General features: G+C 38.5%; 1 protein-coding gene across 1 annotated transcript in view; it reads right to left on the bottom strand.

The window, feature by feature from the left end:
* LOC122716581 (discoidin domain-containing receptor 2) overlaps positions 1 to 10,550 on the bottom strand; it is a 116,975-nt gene extending 106,425 nt beyond the window's left edge. The window contains exons 1-2 of the mRNA XM_043939807.1: positions 10,373 to 10,550; positions 1,446 to 1,548 (exon numbers count right to left, since the gene is read on the bottom strand). Of these exons, the coding sequence (XP_043795742.1) occupies positions 1,446 to 1,548; positions 10,373 to 10,550 (281 nt within the window). The remainder of the gene's footprint in view (positions 1 to 1,445; positions 1,549 to 10,372) is intronic.
* Between the last annotated feature and the right edge of the window lie 6,955 nt (positions 10,551 to 17,505).

Here is a 17,505-nt window from a genome sequence, read left to right as displayed (position 1 = left end):
GCTGCTAGTGGACTCGCTAAATATCAGCCTCGTTGAAAACGTTCGTGGCCGCGTCACGCGATCGAAAAATGCGAAACAGAAAGAATCTCAGGCGCAATTAAGGTGTTTAGCATTCGAAAATCTTGCGCAATTATCAAGATCAAAGCTAATACGCTCCAGATTTATTTTCTTTCACCGCTTTCGAAACGGTTGTTGCGTTTACAAACACCGTTCACTCCTCTTGGATAGCGTTTGACAAACGTATGAATCGTGTGAATTTAATATTAACGTAGTAATTTCCAGAATTTTTCTTCTCAAGTTGAAAAACGATCTCTAACGACGATTGCACTCCATGGATTTTAAAGGAAATTTTGTGTTTAAAGTCGAAAGTGAAATTCTTTGAGAGCAAATGATTTTCGACGAAGTGTCCACTCGTCATAGATTTTTCTTATTCTCGAAATGGATTAATACGATATTCGTTTTCGTTTTATATTCTTTATCGTTAATTATACCGGATTGCGAATTAAAATTTGAAGATCTCGAATGGATATCGTTGTAAAAGTTTCTCTCTCGCTTGTGCGATATGATACAAGTGATACGAGTATTTAGCTTGGGAGAAAGAACCGTTACCTAAACGGATAACAAGGAAAAAGGAAAGACGAAAGAGTTGGGTTGAACTTAAGTTGATTAAAGTAAGCGATTGCGAACCGTTGGCCAAAGTTCAACGTTCATAGTTTCCCAACTTGTGGCAAACCGATACTAGATGTCCCTTTAGCGGTAGAAAATTAACAGCCGATTCTACGATATAATTGTGCAACTTCCTCTTCGGCCCCCGTATCTCTCGAAACTCTTTAACTTCCCGTTTCTTCCAAACAATTATTGCAAAAACCCTTCGCACGGTAATTTATCAATAAATACAATGAATTGTCGAGTCACAAGTTGCAAACTGTCTCTTTTATCATTTTACAATTTTACAATCCGTAACATCTTTGTTAAAGTTCCTTGTTGAACTTCGATCGAAGAATTCGCGCGAGGAATAATTCTTTTTTTTTTTTTTTTTTTTTAGAAGAAGAGCAGATAAAGTATAAATTTTATAATATAAAAGAATATTACGTATTACAAGTGGAGTGGAGAATTCCAAATGATGGTTATAAGTTTATCACGTTCTAAATTCCATCGAGACATTAATGACAATGTATAATAATTTCAGCAATAATACCGTTTCAATTGCACAATGAGGGAGAAAGCAAATACGATAAACAACAAGAGACCAACAACCTTCTCGTTTATCACCGGTACTCCAAAGGAAGTTCGAATTTCGGTGTTTCGAGATCTCTCGTATCGATTAATTGCAATCAACGAGGGGGCCGCACGCATTCTACAAAGGGAGAAACTATAGCGCTAAATCAAAATGGCCGACTTACCGTACTGCACCCGAGCATTTCGCGATATCATTGTTCACTTACCTGGCATGTTTCGGGCCAAGACTGGGATCGTACATAGAACTGGCCGATATATCTTCATCGGGGATTTCGCCATTCTCCATGCCCAGTGCCGCGGTACATTGTCCTGAAAGGATTCGAAACGGCGTTAGAGACAGAGAAACTGATATGCTTTGTCAATTTGAAGGGTTTAAACCAGAGAGAGAGAGAGAGAGAGAGAGAGAGAGAGAGAGAGGCAGAGAGGATTGACTGACCATGCGAAAATGAAACGATGAATAATTGAGAAACGAATGGTAACCTTGCTAATGAATATAATAATATCATTACGAGAAATATTACATTTTCAAAGTAATTATATTTATTCGATGAAAACGTGTATCTTGGATATTAATGATTCGACAAGATTTAAAATAAATACATTTTTCTCTTTCGATAGGACGATGATTCTTCCATGTGTATTTTTATTAAATACTCGAATCTATCATTGCGAATTAAATTGATATTTTGGTTTCAATTACGATCCGACTATAAATTAAGAGAAATATCGTAAATTCTTTTCTATGATGCCAAATAATTAAACGATTACAAATGAGTAAGATAAAAATTTATCTGGAATTCATTGAGAAATTTTGCACATGAATTTACACAGGAACGAATTTGTTGGAATTTCGAGTTGATTTCCAGAGAATAGAGATCGTGACACGTTGCCACAAAATACACAAACGTGTTCTCGCGATGGTTACAATTCTTCAGCGAGATCCTAGGGGAACAGAAATTGCGACGTCATTGGTATTACGCACGAGGGACTTGAAACTCGACAATCGAACTTCCTTTCTCATCCCCTTACGATCCTTTACTCGTTTACCGTGATAAACAAAACTAAAACATAACTAAAATAAGCATAATCGATGATATTGTGCATAATTGTTAACTTCTAATTGTTAACTTCATTGATGATCCAATCAATAGAAAATGAATTGAAACTAGAGAATATAAGAATATTTACAAAAAGAATTATTCTGTTTAAATGTTAAATTGTAATTTCTCGAAACATTTTGTATGCACGATTCTCGAAATACAATACCAGAAGCAATACGGTACAGCTAGGCGGATAATCAACTGTAATAAATTGTCCAATTCATAGTGACGTAGAATGAAATACGATAGAGTCTACGATACATGCATACATTCGGGCCAGGACACTGCAGTTACGCTCGAAAGTTTCAAAAGTGGACGTAGAAATTGGCTCCCTTCAGATACGTTGCAGGCACTGATTTTCGTCAAATGATATTTCGTTCTTTCAAACGAACTTTTTTTTTATCTTTTGTTTACAAATAATAATACGAACGAAACGATGAGATATAATATCATTACGAGAAATATTACATTTTCAAAGTAATTATATTTATTCGATGAAAACGTGTATCTTGGATATTAATGATTCGACAAGATTTAAAATAAATACATTTTTCTCTTTCGATAGGACGATGATTTTTCCATGTGTATCTTTATTAAATACTCGAATCGATCATTGCGAATTAAATTGATATTTTGGTTATATACGTTTCAATTACGATCCACTAAATTAGAGATATTCGTCGTTTATAAATTTATAAATTTATAATAAATTTTCTTCTTTCCGGTAGTAATTTTACGTATCTCAAACTTGAAAATTTCTATTCATCTTATATTATTTCTCGTACAATTCCATACAAAGGATAATCGAAAATTATATACGTTCGTAAATCGAGATCGGTGAATGTACTTCTGGAATAATTATCGTCTTCTCGCGTTAAAGTTTTACTGTCGTTCGTATCGAAGTGAAAATCAACAACGGCGAGAAGAAAGCGTTGTTGTCCCGTAGACGACTCAACGAGCGTTGAAGTTGCAAAATGTGGGTCGCTGGAAAGTCTGCAGTTGCGCAAGTTGAGTTGATATTCAACCGACTGCGATTGTCATGCGTACCAGTAATACAGTTAGTTTCTGTACATGTCGGTGACTTGGTATTACTACGATGAAACTTCGCGCTGGCTTCTTACTTCCCCAAATTCTGTGAACTTGCTTGCATCACCGTTCTGTTTTCTATGTATATTGTCCTACACCTACACCTGCCTGTATAGAGAGAACAGAACGGTTTCCACGACTTTATGCACGAATCACGGCCTCGCGTTACACGGTGAACAGGGAACTTGTTTTCGTTAAAACGTACAAGTTTTCCCTCCCTTGTGTTAATAATAAACTTTACTTCGCCTCGCCGTAAAAGTCTCGTTTTAAAATCAAAATTTAATTCCCGTATTTCGATCGTGATTATCACGAGGATCAAATTGAGAAAGTTTTGAGAAAGTTTGCAAGATTTTCTTAGAAACGCTTCGTATTTCAATTTATTTAATATTTAATATTTACGTTTAATTTATTCGAATACTATTACAAGTAAAAGTATAAAATGACTCGATATTCGACGGGTATTTATTTTATTAAGTATCGGAAACGTTTCGTAATTTAAATAATAATCGCAACAAAACTTTCGAAACATGCTATTATCGTTTGAAGTTGTATATCTTTCTCGATTAATATATTCTAAAATTTTTGTTGTACGCGAATTTACCAAATTTATCGCCTAGTATCATCGTTCTGCGTTAAAACAAAGAATTCTAACAATTGATCGAATCCTGGCCAAATCACTTGTTTTTACGTTTTACAATTTATATTTATTTTAACGCAAAACAAAAGAAATAGGAAAATCTAGAACGAACGAGGAACAATGAAATAGTGTCTAGCATGAACACAAGTCTATATCGCGAAGCAGTTAACAGGAGTACGTGATTCATTGAACGAGCTCTGTTCAGGACAATTTTGAGGAGGAGAGAGAGATTGTTTGCAGTTGCTCGCGTTCAACAATCATTCCCAAAACACAATCAGAACGAACTCCTTTCGATAAACGCTTAACATCAGGCAGAAACAATAAACCAACAGTTCTCGCTAACGTACCCTGTTAACTTAAAATCCACCTTCGAACTAATAATTGCTTTTACGTTAATTTGAATTCACCTCGGTCGGACCTAGTTCCCCTTAACTATTCACTGTCAGCTACATAGACAAATCCATCGACAAATTGACTATCCTGAAATCCGTTTAAATCCGAAACTTTTTGGACTGGAAACTTTCAACCCTCCTCCAAAGTCTCATTTCTCGCTTGCTCGGTTAACGATCACTCGAGAAGAATTAGATTAGATTCAGAGAATCTTTTTTAACAATTTTCGAATATTTTTCTTCGGTTTATTGTATATTTGTGAATCAATGGGATGTTTTGGTTCGGTTCTGTCTTTTCCCTTTTTTTCAATTATTATGCGACGCGACATATCGAGTTCAAATTAACAGAACAAAGGCTTATATCTGTATAACATAATTTATTCCTACTTTCTTTATTAACGATCACTTGAGAAGAATTAGATTAGATTCAGAGAATCTTTTTTAACAATTTTCGAATATTTTTCTTCGGTTTATTGTATATTTGTGAATCACTGGGATGTTTCGGTTCGGTTCTGTCTTTTCCCTTTTTTTCAATTATCATGCGACGCGACATATCGAGTTCAAATTAGCAGAACAAAGGCTTATATCTGTATAACATAATTTATTCCTACTTTCTTTATTAACGATCACTTGAGAAGAATTAGATTAGATTCAGAGAATCTTTTTTAACAACTTTCGAATATTTTTCTTCGGTTTATTGTATATTTGTGAATCAATGGGATGTTTCGATTCGGTTCTGTCTTTTCCCTTTTTTTCAATTATCGTGCGACGCGACATATCGATTTCAAATTAGCAGAACAAAGGCTTGTATCTGTATAACATAGTTTATTCCTACTTTCTTTATTAACGATCACTTGAGAAGAATTAGATTAGATTCAGAGAATCTTTTTTAACAACTTTCGAATATTTTTCTTCGGTTTATTGTATATTTGTGAATCAATGGGATGTTTCGGTTCGGTTCTGTCTTTTCCCTTTTTTTCAATTATCGTGCGACGCGACATATCGAGTTCAAATTAGCAGAACAAAGGCTTATATCCGTATAACATAGTTTATTCTTACTTTCTTTATTAATTTATATTCTGATCAAATTCTAATCAATAGGTTTCACAGCCTCTTCGTTTTTCTGCATTATTCCTGAGAAGGATAACTGTATAGATAAGACAGTTTTTCGACTAAACTAATATAACTTCACAAATTTATTCGTATTATACAATGTTTATTGAAATGGAAGTATTGATCGGTTAATGTATTCTATTATGTTTGCAAATTGTATATTTATTAGCGATGTCCAGTGTTGAAAGAAAACTCAATTTGCAAACTAAATAGATACAGCAAAGTTTAATGTATATAAAGAGAAATTCAAGATCGTTAACAGGATCAAACTAGATTCCTTAATAATACCGATCAATTCATAATCTCGTTCCTTCGAAGGCTACTAATCTCATATTTATAACAATATTTTAATTATCTTCCCATAACACGTGTAATGCAAAAAAAGAAAGTATATTGAAATCACCGAATATTATCCAAAATCAGATTCATCAAATCCATATATTAATCCTGCCTTCCCGAAATCGTGTCAATCAGAGGAAACGTGAACGTGAAATATTCGTGTTCCTGTTCAATTTGGAGAGGAGAAATCAGGAGAAAAAAGATGGTCGTAATTTTTCCCGATGGAAAAAGAAAACTACCACGTCGAATCGCGTTCGTAGCTTCGTCCATGGCGCATCTGTGGACAGATAAAATGGCGGGAGGGCACTCTAAATACACGTCGAAAACTCTAAATACACTGGCATAATTGCTCGCCGGAATAAAACATTGACACCCTCGCCATTGTTCCCTCCTCCTCGGTTGCCAATACGCGCACCTTGCCAGATATGCACGGCCTAGTTCTCTTTGCAATTCAATCCTTAGAACTGTCCTGCCTCCGTGCCGCAACTTCGATCGTGCCGCTCTTCAGAGAATGCGCCTCTTTATGCGGCATCCATTACTGGGGCAAACTGCGGCCGAGATGAGCCGTGCCGTAATTATCGAACTCCCGAGAGCGAGTTCGTTACGGGGTGGGGGGTCGACTGTTTAGTTGCAGGGATACGTCGCGCAGGTGTTCCAAAAATTGCACCACGGAACTTCCGCTCGAGACGAGAGAGAGAGAGAGAGAGAGAGAGAATGGTTGGAAACGATCTGTCACTGGCACAAATTCGGGGAGAAGGGGTTGTTCGTTACGACGCTCTGACTCCATATAGGTGCGCAAACTTGTTTAAGGGTGGCTCGAGGCGTGTGTATTCATTGTTCTTATCCGGATAAGCTTATATATATACACATATATATATATAAGGGTTGTTTGAAGGCGAACCTCTTGCGTGGAATATCGCTTGATCTATCGGTGGGAGGAGGATAGATCTGGAGGATCTGTCATTCGCAACACGCGTCCCTATTCATTTGTGCAGAGGGAATGGCAGAGGAATACGTTTCTCTCTCTCTCTCTCTGTCTGGTTTACTGCGTAACCGATTCGAGAATCGGATACGTTTACACGCCTCGAGGATTCCTTTTGAGACCTAACGACCTAAAGGGATTAGATCCCGTGGATCTGTCGAGTTACGGAGCGGTTTTAATTGGAAAAATGGTACGGTGTGGATAATGGTACGGTTGACGCAACGGATGATCGTTATTCGAAGCGACGTTTGTTTCGTTTTAATAGTTGAATTCCTTTTTTGAGAGTCTGACGTAATTAGGGGGTTCGATCGATGGAGAGATAGACACAGAGAAAGAGAGAGAGAGAGAGAGAGAGAGAGAGTGGTTTTAATTGGAAGAAATAGATAATAGGTACGATTGATATGAATGATCGTTATTCGAAGCGACGTTTGTTTCAATTAATAGTTGAATTTTCTTAGAGAGTCTGAAGCGATTAGGGTTTGCGGATTAATCGATGGAGACGGGATGACGTTAACGTTACGATCAGAAAGGAGATAGAATACTTTTTTCACTAGATTCTCCGGAGAATCCAAAGAAAATTTCTCGGATAGGATTTATCACAAGTCCCAGTCAAATCGGTTAAATTTATTTCGAAAAAAGAAAAATCTGTTCGAGTAGAGATAAAATTATTATCAGGCACAATTGACCTGATTCGCTCGTTTAACTTCTCTCGAAGATAGTTTGCTCGACAATTGATAATCTTTCCTCCTCGAAAATTCGAGGAACAACGAGTACCATTTCCCGTTCAAAATACGTAAAACACACCGATCCACGAAAACGTAGCGTGGATAATTAGAGTCCCGTTTGAATGATGGAAGAGGCCTGTTATTCGGCCCGATTCTTAACCGGGCTCCATCGTTGTTCCATCCCTGTTCAACCGTATTAATTAAACAAGCCGTCGAAAAGAGTGCTCGATTCAATAAAAAAAAAAAAAATAAATAAATAAATAAATTCAACGCGACGCCCCCTACGAACGATGAAATGAACAAAACAAACTGGCTATCGTTCTCGTTGGAGAGAGAAAAAAGAGAGAAAAAAAAAAAGAAGAAAAAAAAGAAAAACGCTCATCGATTTGCAATTTGAAAGATCGCGCCCCTCTATTTTTCTTCCACCCCCCGAACACAGCCCATTGACTCATGAATACCACTGAGCCCATCGATCGACCAAACGGCCAAAGCATCGCGCTTTCCTTCTATTCCGGCGTTAATTAAACCCACCTTCTGTCCCTCCTTCTTCCTCCGTTCCCTCCTCTTCCCTCCTCCCCCTAAAAGAGGGTGGCCAACTATTTTTCTCCGCCTTCGATGCAAATAATCTGGTTAATTGAAATACAATAATCTCTGAAAGAGGGACAAAGGGAAGGTCGTTCTTTTTCCTCGACGCGCGGACAAAAGAGAATGTCGAGGAGAGGAGAGAGGGGAAGGAAGCGTGTCGAGGAAAAGGAACAATAATAACTCGTGGTGGACGAAAGACTCGAGAAGAACGCGATATATAAGCTAAGTTTCGGTTCGTGGTAATTAATATGCATAAAAACATAACGACCATTAAGCGATAAGACGACGACGACGACGACGGCGACGACGAGGACGAGGACGAGGAGGAGGAGGAGAAGGAGGACGAGGTAGTAGGCGCACGAGAGAATGAATCGGCACAATGCTCGTGTTCCCGCTCGTCTGCGCCCGACCACCTATTAGATAGTATTGTTAATTCATCGTGCCGCTGACATTTCATTTGCGGCCTCACAATGGGAACGTAGTGCGTAATGGCCGCGCCTCGTTGCGCCCGACTTCCCTTCCCCGGGGAAATACCATGAATATTAATTTTTTTTTTCGCCGCTGTAGGCTTTCCTCCTCCGCGAAGTGGCCCGGGACGGGTCAGAGAGATCACGGTCGGATGTAATTCGACCTTTCCCTCCCCTCCCTCCGACAAATTTTCCCTCCGTTAAAATTTCCCGTTCTTTTCCCTTCGCGCGTCCAAACTTTCTTGGGACACGAAGCGAGGCGCTACGCGGTGTAAATGTAAATTTAAGTACGAGAGAAAGGGGCCAAGTGTAACATTCTCGGAGAGAAAGAACGGAGCTTTTGTTTTTCGTTTGTTTCTTTTTTTTTTTTTTTTTTTTTGAGAGTATAAAAGAAAGAGGGAGAAAGGGGAAAAGACGAAGCATATGGAGATTGCGTAATTGGGGAACGAGTGACTCGTGTTATTAAAAATTATCGCACGTGTTCGGGAATAAAGTCAATAGATAGAAGTCAAAGAAGAATATAAAAAATGGCCATTTAGTTCCCTTTCTCGCTCATAATTATACACAGGTCGTAATTGTCTCTGTCGCTTGGCCCCTGTTAAACTTTCCTCGATCCACGAGTAAACAGATTTTGAATTTCACGAGTTTAGGGGGATGGCTTGACGAATCTTTCTCTCTCCTTGTTTTCCTTACCGCCCTGTATCTATGCCCGTCTCGTATCAAGGAAAAAGAAATCCGCGCCGGAATCGCCCTGGAGGCGTTGCACGCTCGCCTCCTTCAGTTTCACTCTAACGTGTCGTGTTTTTGCCTAGTGTGCATACACGCATATATATATATATAGAGAGAGGAAGAGAGAGAAAAATTTTCGGAATAATTTTTCTCCGCTTTAGCATCGTGGCCGTATTACCAGGAGGGAAGGAAAGGGGGTGGGAGGAAAAAAGGACGAAACTAAATTCATTTTCGCGGAATAGTCGCCTCGCGCAAAATGGAACAATATTTTCCCTTCGTTTCACCTTTATCCGGCGAAATGGCCGTGAGTTAGACGACACCGAATTTTCCATGGGTGGAGAGAGAGAGGAAGGGTGGGCTCACACATTCCGGCCGTGCGCGCGAGGAACTCTTTCTCGCAGTCGAAATCGCTTTAACGGCGGCACCTGGTGTTGAACGATGGGGAGGAGGGAGTGAATTACACAACCTTCACACCCGCGCGTGACAACCAGTATCTTTCAGCTTTTTATTAACAGTGATAGTGTGTTTAGCGACTGTCCAGCTGAAGGATACGGGTAATTACGTTAGCCGGAAAATGAATTCCTTTTTTCGTATTATTTAAGGGGGATCGCGTAGGTAGGTGGAGATGAAATAGCTTTAAATCTTTAAGTACACAGGAAAGGTAACAAAAATCTAATCTAACGTGTGACAAGATGATTAATCAAAAGGGTTAGTGAAACGTCCGAATTTTTGAAATATTAATCTCGACGCTTTGATAATAAAATTTATCTAATGAAAACAATATCAAGAATAATTGAAACGATTTTCGAAATATCAAATATTAATTGGTATAATATAATAAAATTCAAAGATGGAGGAATTTTGAATGCTCTCCGATCGAAAAAATATTGCTTCTCATCCATCTCCATCTCTACGTATACGTATAAATGAACGTTGAGGAGTGAAAAACGTTCAGAAAACGGGGTTAAAAAGTTGACTTACCCAAGTCGAAGGAGCGGCAGAGCGGCAGGGAGCAGAGAAAAACGAAAACGGCGATGAGAAGGGGTCGCAAAGGATCCTGTCCGGGTCGGAGAAGCGGCATATTGGTGGTGACCTGAGCCATCGGCGAGCCGACAACCTGCTCCTCCTCATCACTAACTGTCGACGATCCTGACCGCATCGGTCATCGAGCACGTTCCTGGCATCGTGATGGCCGAAAGGTGGTGAGTGTTCTCGCCGATAACCTGCGCACAGTATAATCCCCGTTAATCCCTCCGCAGACGCCACGGAAACGTCGTCCCTGGCAGACGGTTGAAACCGGTTCGGCAATACGTGTCCACGTATTGACGTTAATGCGATTTAAAGATGCGAAATTATCACAATACCCGTCCAATTGTACAAATTGGACAAGACGAATTAATTCACGGGCGAATTATTGAGAAGGATTAAAAAAAGATTTTGTCGTCGCTTTTAAACAATTCGAGGATTCGCGCAAATTTTTGGGGAAAGGAGAGACGATCGATCAAACAACGAGCGATTCGAAGCGTTTGCTTTCGTTTTCGAAAAGTTTAAGGTTCGATTTTGAATTAAAGTTTTCGCGAATATCGTCTCGTGTTTCGCGAACGAACGATAAAATTCTGATATTCTTGGATACATGAACGTTGGTCGAGTTGATATTTGGTTTTCCAGAAATCGCGATCGTTCTTTGAAATAGGAGTATTCTATTCGAATTCACATTGCCTACCTGCATGGAGTAATGAATCCAGCTACTCGTGTCCCGACGAAATTTCATTCAACTCCGTTCGATTTAACGGAACTTAAATGCACCCAAATCCTGAAGAGATTATACCATCGAATTTCGCGTGACATATAGTCCTGCGATACTGGCGCAAGATCAATATTTCATATTGAAATATGTATCCGCAAGTAGAATTCAACCAATGTTAAATAAGACGTCCCCACAATGAATATGAATTTCTGTAAATTTACATCGAGATCTATCTGTCTATCTTTGCAAGTATTTTAAAATAGACAAAATAAAATAATTAATCCCAATTCCCCTGTAGAGAACGTCAATAACTTTTAACATATATTTAAAATCAGACAGAATTCAATTATTCAACGAGACAAGAATATCTTGGAAATATTTAAAAAAATATTCCCAGCAACGATACGATTTATTAATGAAGATTCGGTATCAAATGTGGTGCAACATTGGATCTCGTTGAGTAAGATGAGATTCAATCGAATTTTATTGGCGTTGAATAAGATCCAATCGACTCCGCATCGAATCGAATCCAATCGCGCTCCATTCGTATCGAATCAGGCCCTACGAGTCGCCATCGTGTCGTGAACGAAAGCTGTACGGGTCCCTTAATCGGCGAGAACGAGGAACCAAAGGGGTCATTGCGTGCCGACATAAATGACGATATAATATCGCCTTCTAAACTCGTTCGAACGAATTCCATTAAGAATCATATTCGTTTGCGCCGCTTGTTTGAGCCGCGCTCGCTTTGTAATCGCTTCACCAACGATGAAAACAGATCGTGACTTTCCACCCGATCGATCCATCCGTCCATCGATCAAATATTAAATTCGATTCGAATACGATCGATATTTGTCGTCCTTTTTTACGAATAACAAAAATTTCCTCATCCGCGTTAAAATACTCTTACATTCACTCTACGTACTCTCGTAAAAGAAATATCATTTTACAAGGATATTGAACTGCTTTTCTAGAAAGCAATAGGTTTAAAATCGCGGAGAAGGAATAAAAATCCATACGTGGTATTTCGAATGAATAATTCATTAAACTGTAAACCCATTCGTGGCTACGTATAAAATTTTAATCGCAACTTGGTTATTAACGAGATCGTTCTCGGGGAAAAAAAGAAAGAAAGAAAGAAAAAAAATTGTTAAGGGGCCGTGTAACGGCGATCGCTTTACACGAGCGCGAGAGGCTTTACACAATTCGCGCGTGTAAACTATGATGGACGACAACCGTTCGCGTTGCTACATTAACTCCCGGCATATCCTCGCCAACACCCTAACCGTCAGTCCGCCCCGTCCGAATAAAAATTTTCCCTCGGTTTCCCTGCCCGTGTTCCAGCGTATTCCTCCGTATGATTTATTCGATACACAAAAGAATTTAATTCCCCGGAACCAGTTTCTGAAATTCTCTTACAGGTGCAGGAACGTTGGACACGCTTCACAGACAGATTTCACCGGCGGAATACGAGAAATAAAAATTATTTGTATCCAACGGTTACACGGTATTATTATATATCGCCTTTGACGAATTTTCTCGTGGAATAATTTTCATCCTTGCATTTCCACATTTCTGTTTTATCTCTTTTTCTTTAATTTTATTATTATTAATTTTATTACTTTATTATTAATGGAAAGTGATTGTGCGTCTCATATACTTTATTTATAAAATAACTTTGTTTTATATAAATGTTAGGCGACAACAATTTGAGAGGAGATTGTTCAAGTAAGATGAAAATTTTAACAATCGTTCTTTAATTATCGATAATTAAAAATTAATAAGAATATTGGTGAATGACGAGCAAATTTTTCTTCGAAAGATATTCCAAAATATATAACTTATCGTATAATTCCGAAGAAAATTAGAAGCACACGACTTTCTCCTTTAAGACGCTTTTTAATTCATCTCGATAGCACTTTCGGATCCCTTCGGTTATCCTCGTGTAAAGAAAAGGGTAATTTTTTGATCAATTTTCAATATTTCCCTTGTCACTTACTCTCACTCGAATCTTGGCTCAGATTCCTAGAAGAACACATACAATACACATACAACATTTTGGAAAAAGACATGTCACTGAAAGATACGCCTCATTCGAAGAATGACTCGAATTTCTCATTCTCTACATGAAAAGTTTCATGGGTAAATTTTGAGCGAATGACCTATTGTAACGCAAAATGACTCGTTACACCACTGCTCGAATTTTGGAAAATTTGCCATTTGCCGAATTCAATTGCTGTTCACATACCGTTAGACGTACACACACGTGCCATTTAATTCTGCTCGTACCCCGACCCTCCCCCTCGCCCTATAGATTCGCTCGCCAAGCGTCCGGGATTCGTTAGGAACTCGTAGTTATTCCGACCGCGTCGTCCCATACAGGAACTTGCCGGTCCGTACACAATTATGTGCACGTATGTAGCAGTCCAAGCAGGTAAAACGGTGGTACGCGCGAAAAGGGGGGCGTTTCTAAACAATTCGGGTATGGAGGGAAGGGGGAAATAATTAGTGGCGGTGCGACTTTAATCTGGCAACATTATAGCGGTATTAAAACGGTATGTGATGTATTAAAACCCGTGTTTACGCAACACGGATTTACCCCGCGCTAATTGAATGCGAAAACTCAAAACTTTTCAGCCTTCGCGTGTTGTAAGTAGAATTAGACTGTTTGTTCTCGCTGGATCTAATTAATCACGTCGCGTTTAATCCCATTTCGTTTCTAACGTTTCTATATATATATTTATAGATACAGATATTTGATCGATTGGTCGTGCAATTTTTATCTAGAAATTTGAAGAAATTGTACGAATTCGATATCTTTCATATCCAAGATTAAAATTAGGGTATCGTAGAATTTATTGCTGAATCTAATTAATATCGTTTAATCCCATTCGTTTCTAATAGATATAGATATTTGATCGATGATTTTTTATTTATAAATTTGAAAATTGTGCGAATTCTATAATATACCTTTAATAATATATCTATATTAATAATGTTTAATCCCATCTAATAGATAATAGATATATATAATTAATCAATTGTCCTGCAATTTTTATTTAAAAATTCGAAAATTGTACCAATTTTATAATCAATATCCTATCCGAGGAAATTAATTAATTAATTAAAATTAGGATCCGATGAAGAACGAGGATTTCGTGCGTTCATCCATTTGCACGGGGGTGAATTTATGTCGTCTAAATATATATATATATATATATATATATATATGAAGTATCGGCATCGGCGATAAAACGGGAAGAACACGTCTCTGTTTTCCGTGTAACGTTTCAAGGATGCGAGGCCGACCCCGTGTACTGTCTGATATATAGCTATAGAATACAAAGAGGCTCGTAAAGCCGTCAGAAACAAGTGTTACATCCTGTATCGAGGTTGTAAGATATTGCGATATGCGTGTAGCCCGAAACCTATAATGGAACTTGGAGATGGGCCGTTTTCAATAGCCGATTCACGTGGCGGCCAATTGGGCTGTGCACGTTTCACGAAAGTGCTCCCTCGAAATCGGGTTGGAAACTAAAAGTAAAATATGCGACGAAACTGAAGCGCGGTTAAAGTTACGAGAGAGAGAGAGAGAGAGAGAGAGAGAGAGAGACAGAGAGAGAGAGAGAGAGATTGTTGTTATGGAGGGACAGTCGATATTCTTCGCTTCCCTTTATTCTCACTCTAATTGTTCGCAACTATCGATCGTTAGTCGATAACGAGCGTGGAAGAGATTAAATCACACGCATCCGTGAACCATATGTTGTTAGAGCGGCACAACATTGCGATAGTTCGTTGAACTGTGACGCTGCCGTTGATAAACGATATCGTGAAATATTTTCGTTAACAGGTTTCGCTTTGCCAGTTACGAAATTATCATTATTGGAAACTTGGAAGAAGATTTTAGAATCTTTTTTTTTTTTTATTTCTAATGACAATTTGATATTTGAATTTTTTGCTTTCTTAATTTTGCAATTTTGCAAATGCTCTCCTTGTAATTCTTGCCCTCAACGATCGCTTATCGAAATTTGAAATATTCGATCTTTCGCCTGTAACAAACAAATATTCAAATTACGAAGACAAGGATACTTGACCTATCAGATTTTCAATTAATTGAAGTTTGATGTTCCTACACGATAAACTTATACCCTACTCAATTTATCATTTAGGCGAGAAGAATAATCGTGAGTCGGGTGAATCGATCTAAGAAATAAATTAATATGAAAAATATGAAAAATACGTTTCGTATTTGAATTCAACAAAAGTTTTGCATAAAATAAATTTTAGAACAAACAACGTTCCTCCTCGCAGTTTCCGTGAAACGACAAAGGGGGGAAATAGCTATGAAGAGAAACCCTGAAGGACGGTCGCCGCGTTTAAAAAACTGGGTCAACTTCATTGCCGAGTAAAGAATCAAATTCATTAAACGCCCGATGTAATAAACGTTAAAAAACAAACGTCGTTTCCGGTCACTCCATCCCTCTGAAATTCTCCTCTGAATTATATCCCGAGCAATTCTGAATTGCCTTTGGGATAACATCGTTGAGTCTACTACTTCCTAGTGGAACACGCCCGTTTTCTACGAGAAGCGTCGAATTGTGAGCAATTTCCCGAGCAATTCACCTAACAAGTACTCTCCATGAAAGGAGGGCCGTTCGTGAATACCAAAAAACTTCCTTTCTTAACCCCCTGGAATGCTAAGTTTTACCCAAATGTAAAGAACCTGTTTAATTTTAATTTTAATTCCGCGCACAAAACTCCTCGTCCTCTCTAACCGTTGCTTATCCGATATTCGTTAGTGAAAACGAGCGGAGACAACCTATCCGGAATTTGAATTTAAACGTGGCCATTTAGATGTGAAATGGGTATATGTCGGTAAAGGGGAGGAATTCAATGTCTTATTCTTCATAACGTTCTTAATGATATGATTTGGGACGATCCATTGTCCGAGATGGAGAACACGAGAACACAAGAAATGTTTTCACGCGAAAAGTCTCCTCTTGTACAATTTCGACATGAACAAATGATAATCGAAGCGGAACGGAAAAAATTTGATTCCATGCACGTATTAATTAAATTGATTAGGAAAATAGAGAATCCGTATTTACAAAAGTATTAATAATTTTCATTGAAAATAACTGGATAAATATACATACAGAACATTAAATTAAGCCGCGTTTATATTTAAGATTGGACTGGAATCAAAGTCGACTGACCTCAAATTGTTCAAAATCTCCCGTGTAAACTAAATTTCAATCATGTAAAATAAACTGTCTCGGGGTTTATTGACTCGGTCAACCGATTAAAAAGTTACCTAAATGTAAATTCAACGTAATCGATACCGAGAAGAATAAAATTTCTAAAAAGAACCAACCCTATCTCGTTAACAAATGATTAAAGATCCTCTTATATTTACATAACTTCCAATATTAATTATTGCACCATTTCATTGATAATTTGAATATTTTATTCAAATATATTGTTCGTGCACAAATGAATGTTATATCATTCCCATCACTCGTCGTTTCTATCTTATACAAGCTTCTCTATCTCCACTAAAGAAGATACCAATTCTCGTATTACTAGTACATAACACTCGGAGATATGTCGCTTCGACTTGTTCATACTCGGTCGCCAATGTTTCTCGAAATTACCTCACGAATCCGAAATATTCCAACGTATATGATATTTATAGATAATTAAAAATTTCTGTGCCACTATTTTATATAAACTTCATCACGTTTCGTTAAGCGTGTAATAGTTCGATACATGCATGATATTACACGAACCTCGTCGATCCTTTTCCACCCTCTCCATCTCGATCTATCCCGTCCACCTGTTACCCGAACGCACAACAGCTAAAACGCAATAAAGGAAAGAGAGGAAAGATGGGAATCGGTGAATAGATTGGACACATAGGTAGGAAGGGGGGAGTTGGCAGCTTTTGTGCCGGTTCGATAGCCCGTGCAAAGCAAACAAGCCTACGGGACACGAAACAGAGTCTACGACGCGGAAGCGGGGCCGGCTTCCGTCCAATGGACTTTCCTCCTTTCGTTCACGGGATGTCGAGCACCGTCATTACGTCGTATGCAGACGGGTTGCTGGCCTTAGCACGAGTCCAACCCCTGCCAAGGCACAGAGGAGAAACAGGCCAGAGAATACGCGAGGGGACAGAGCCAGAGAAGATTTTTCGAATGCAAATTTTATTCCGTTTCCTTCCTCTCTCTCTCTCTTTCTTTCCTCCATCCCTCTCCTTCTCCTTCGATTCCTTCCTTCCTTCCTTTCTTCCTTCCACCGCGACTCTTTTCAAACTGCTCCTGCTTCCAACGATCCCGTGGGATCGTCTTTACGCATCGTCGGTCAACTCGAG

The sequence above is a fragment of the Apis laboriosa genome, unplaced genomic scaffold (assembly GCF_014066325.1).
Source record: "Apis laboriosa isolate Shangri-la unplaced genomic scaffold, ASM1406632v1 scaffold47_cov149, whole genome shotgun sequence".
Taxonomy (NCBI): domain Eukaryota; kingdom Metazoa; phylum Arthropoda; class Insecta; order Hymenoptera; family Apidae; genus Apis; species Apis laboriosa.
Note: the sequence above shows the minus strand (reverse complement) of the source record. Positions and strands in the feature narration are given on the sequence as shown.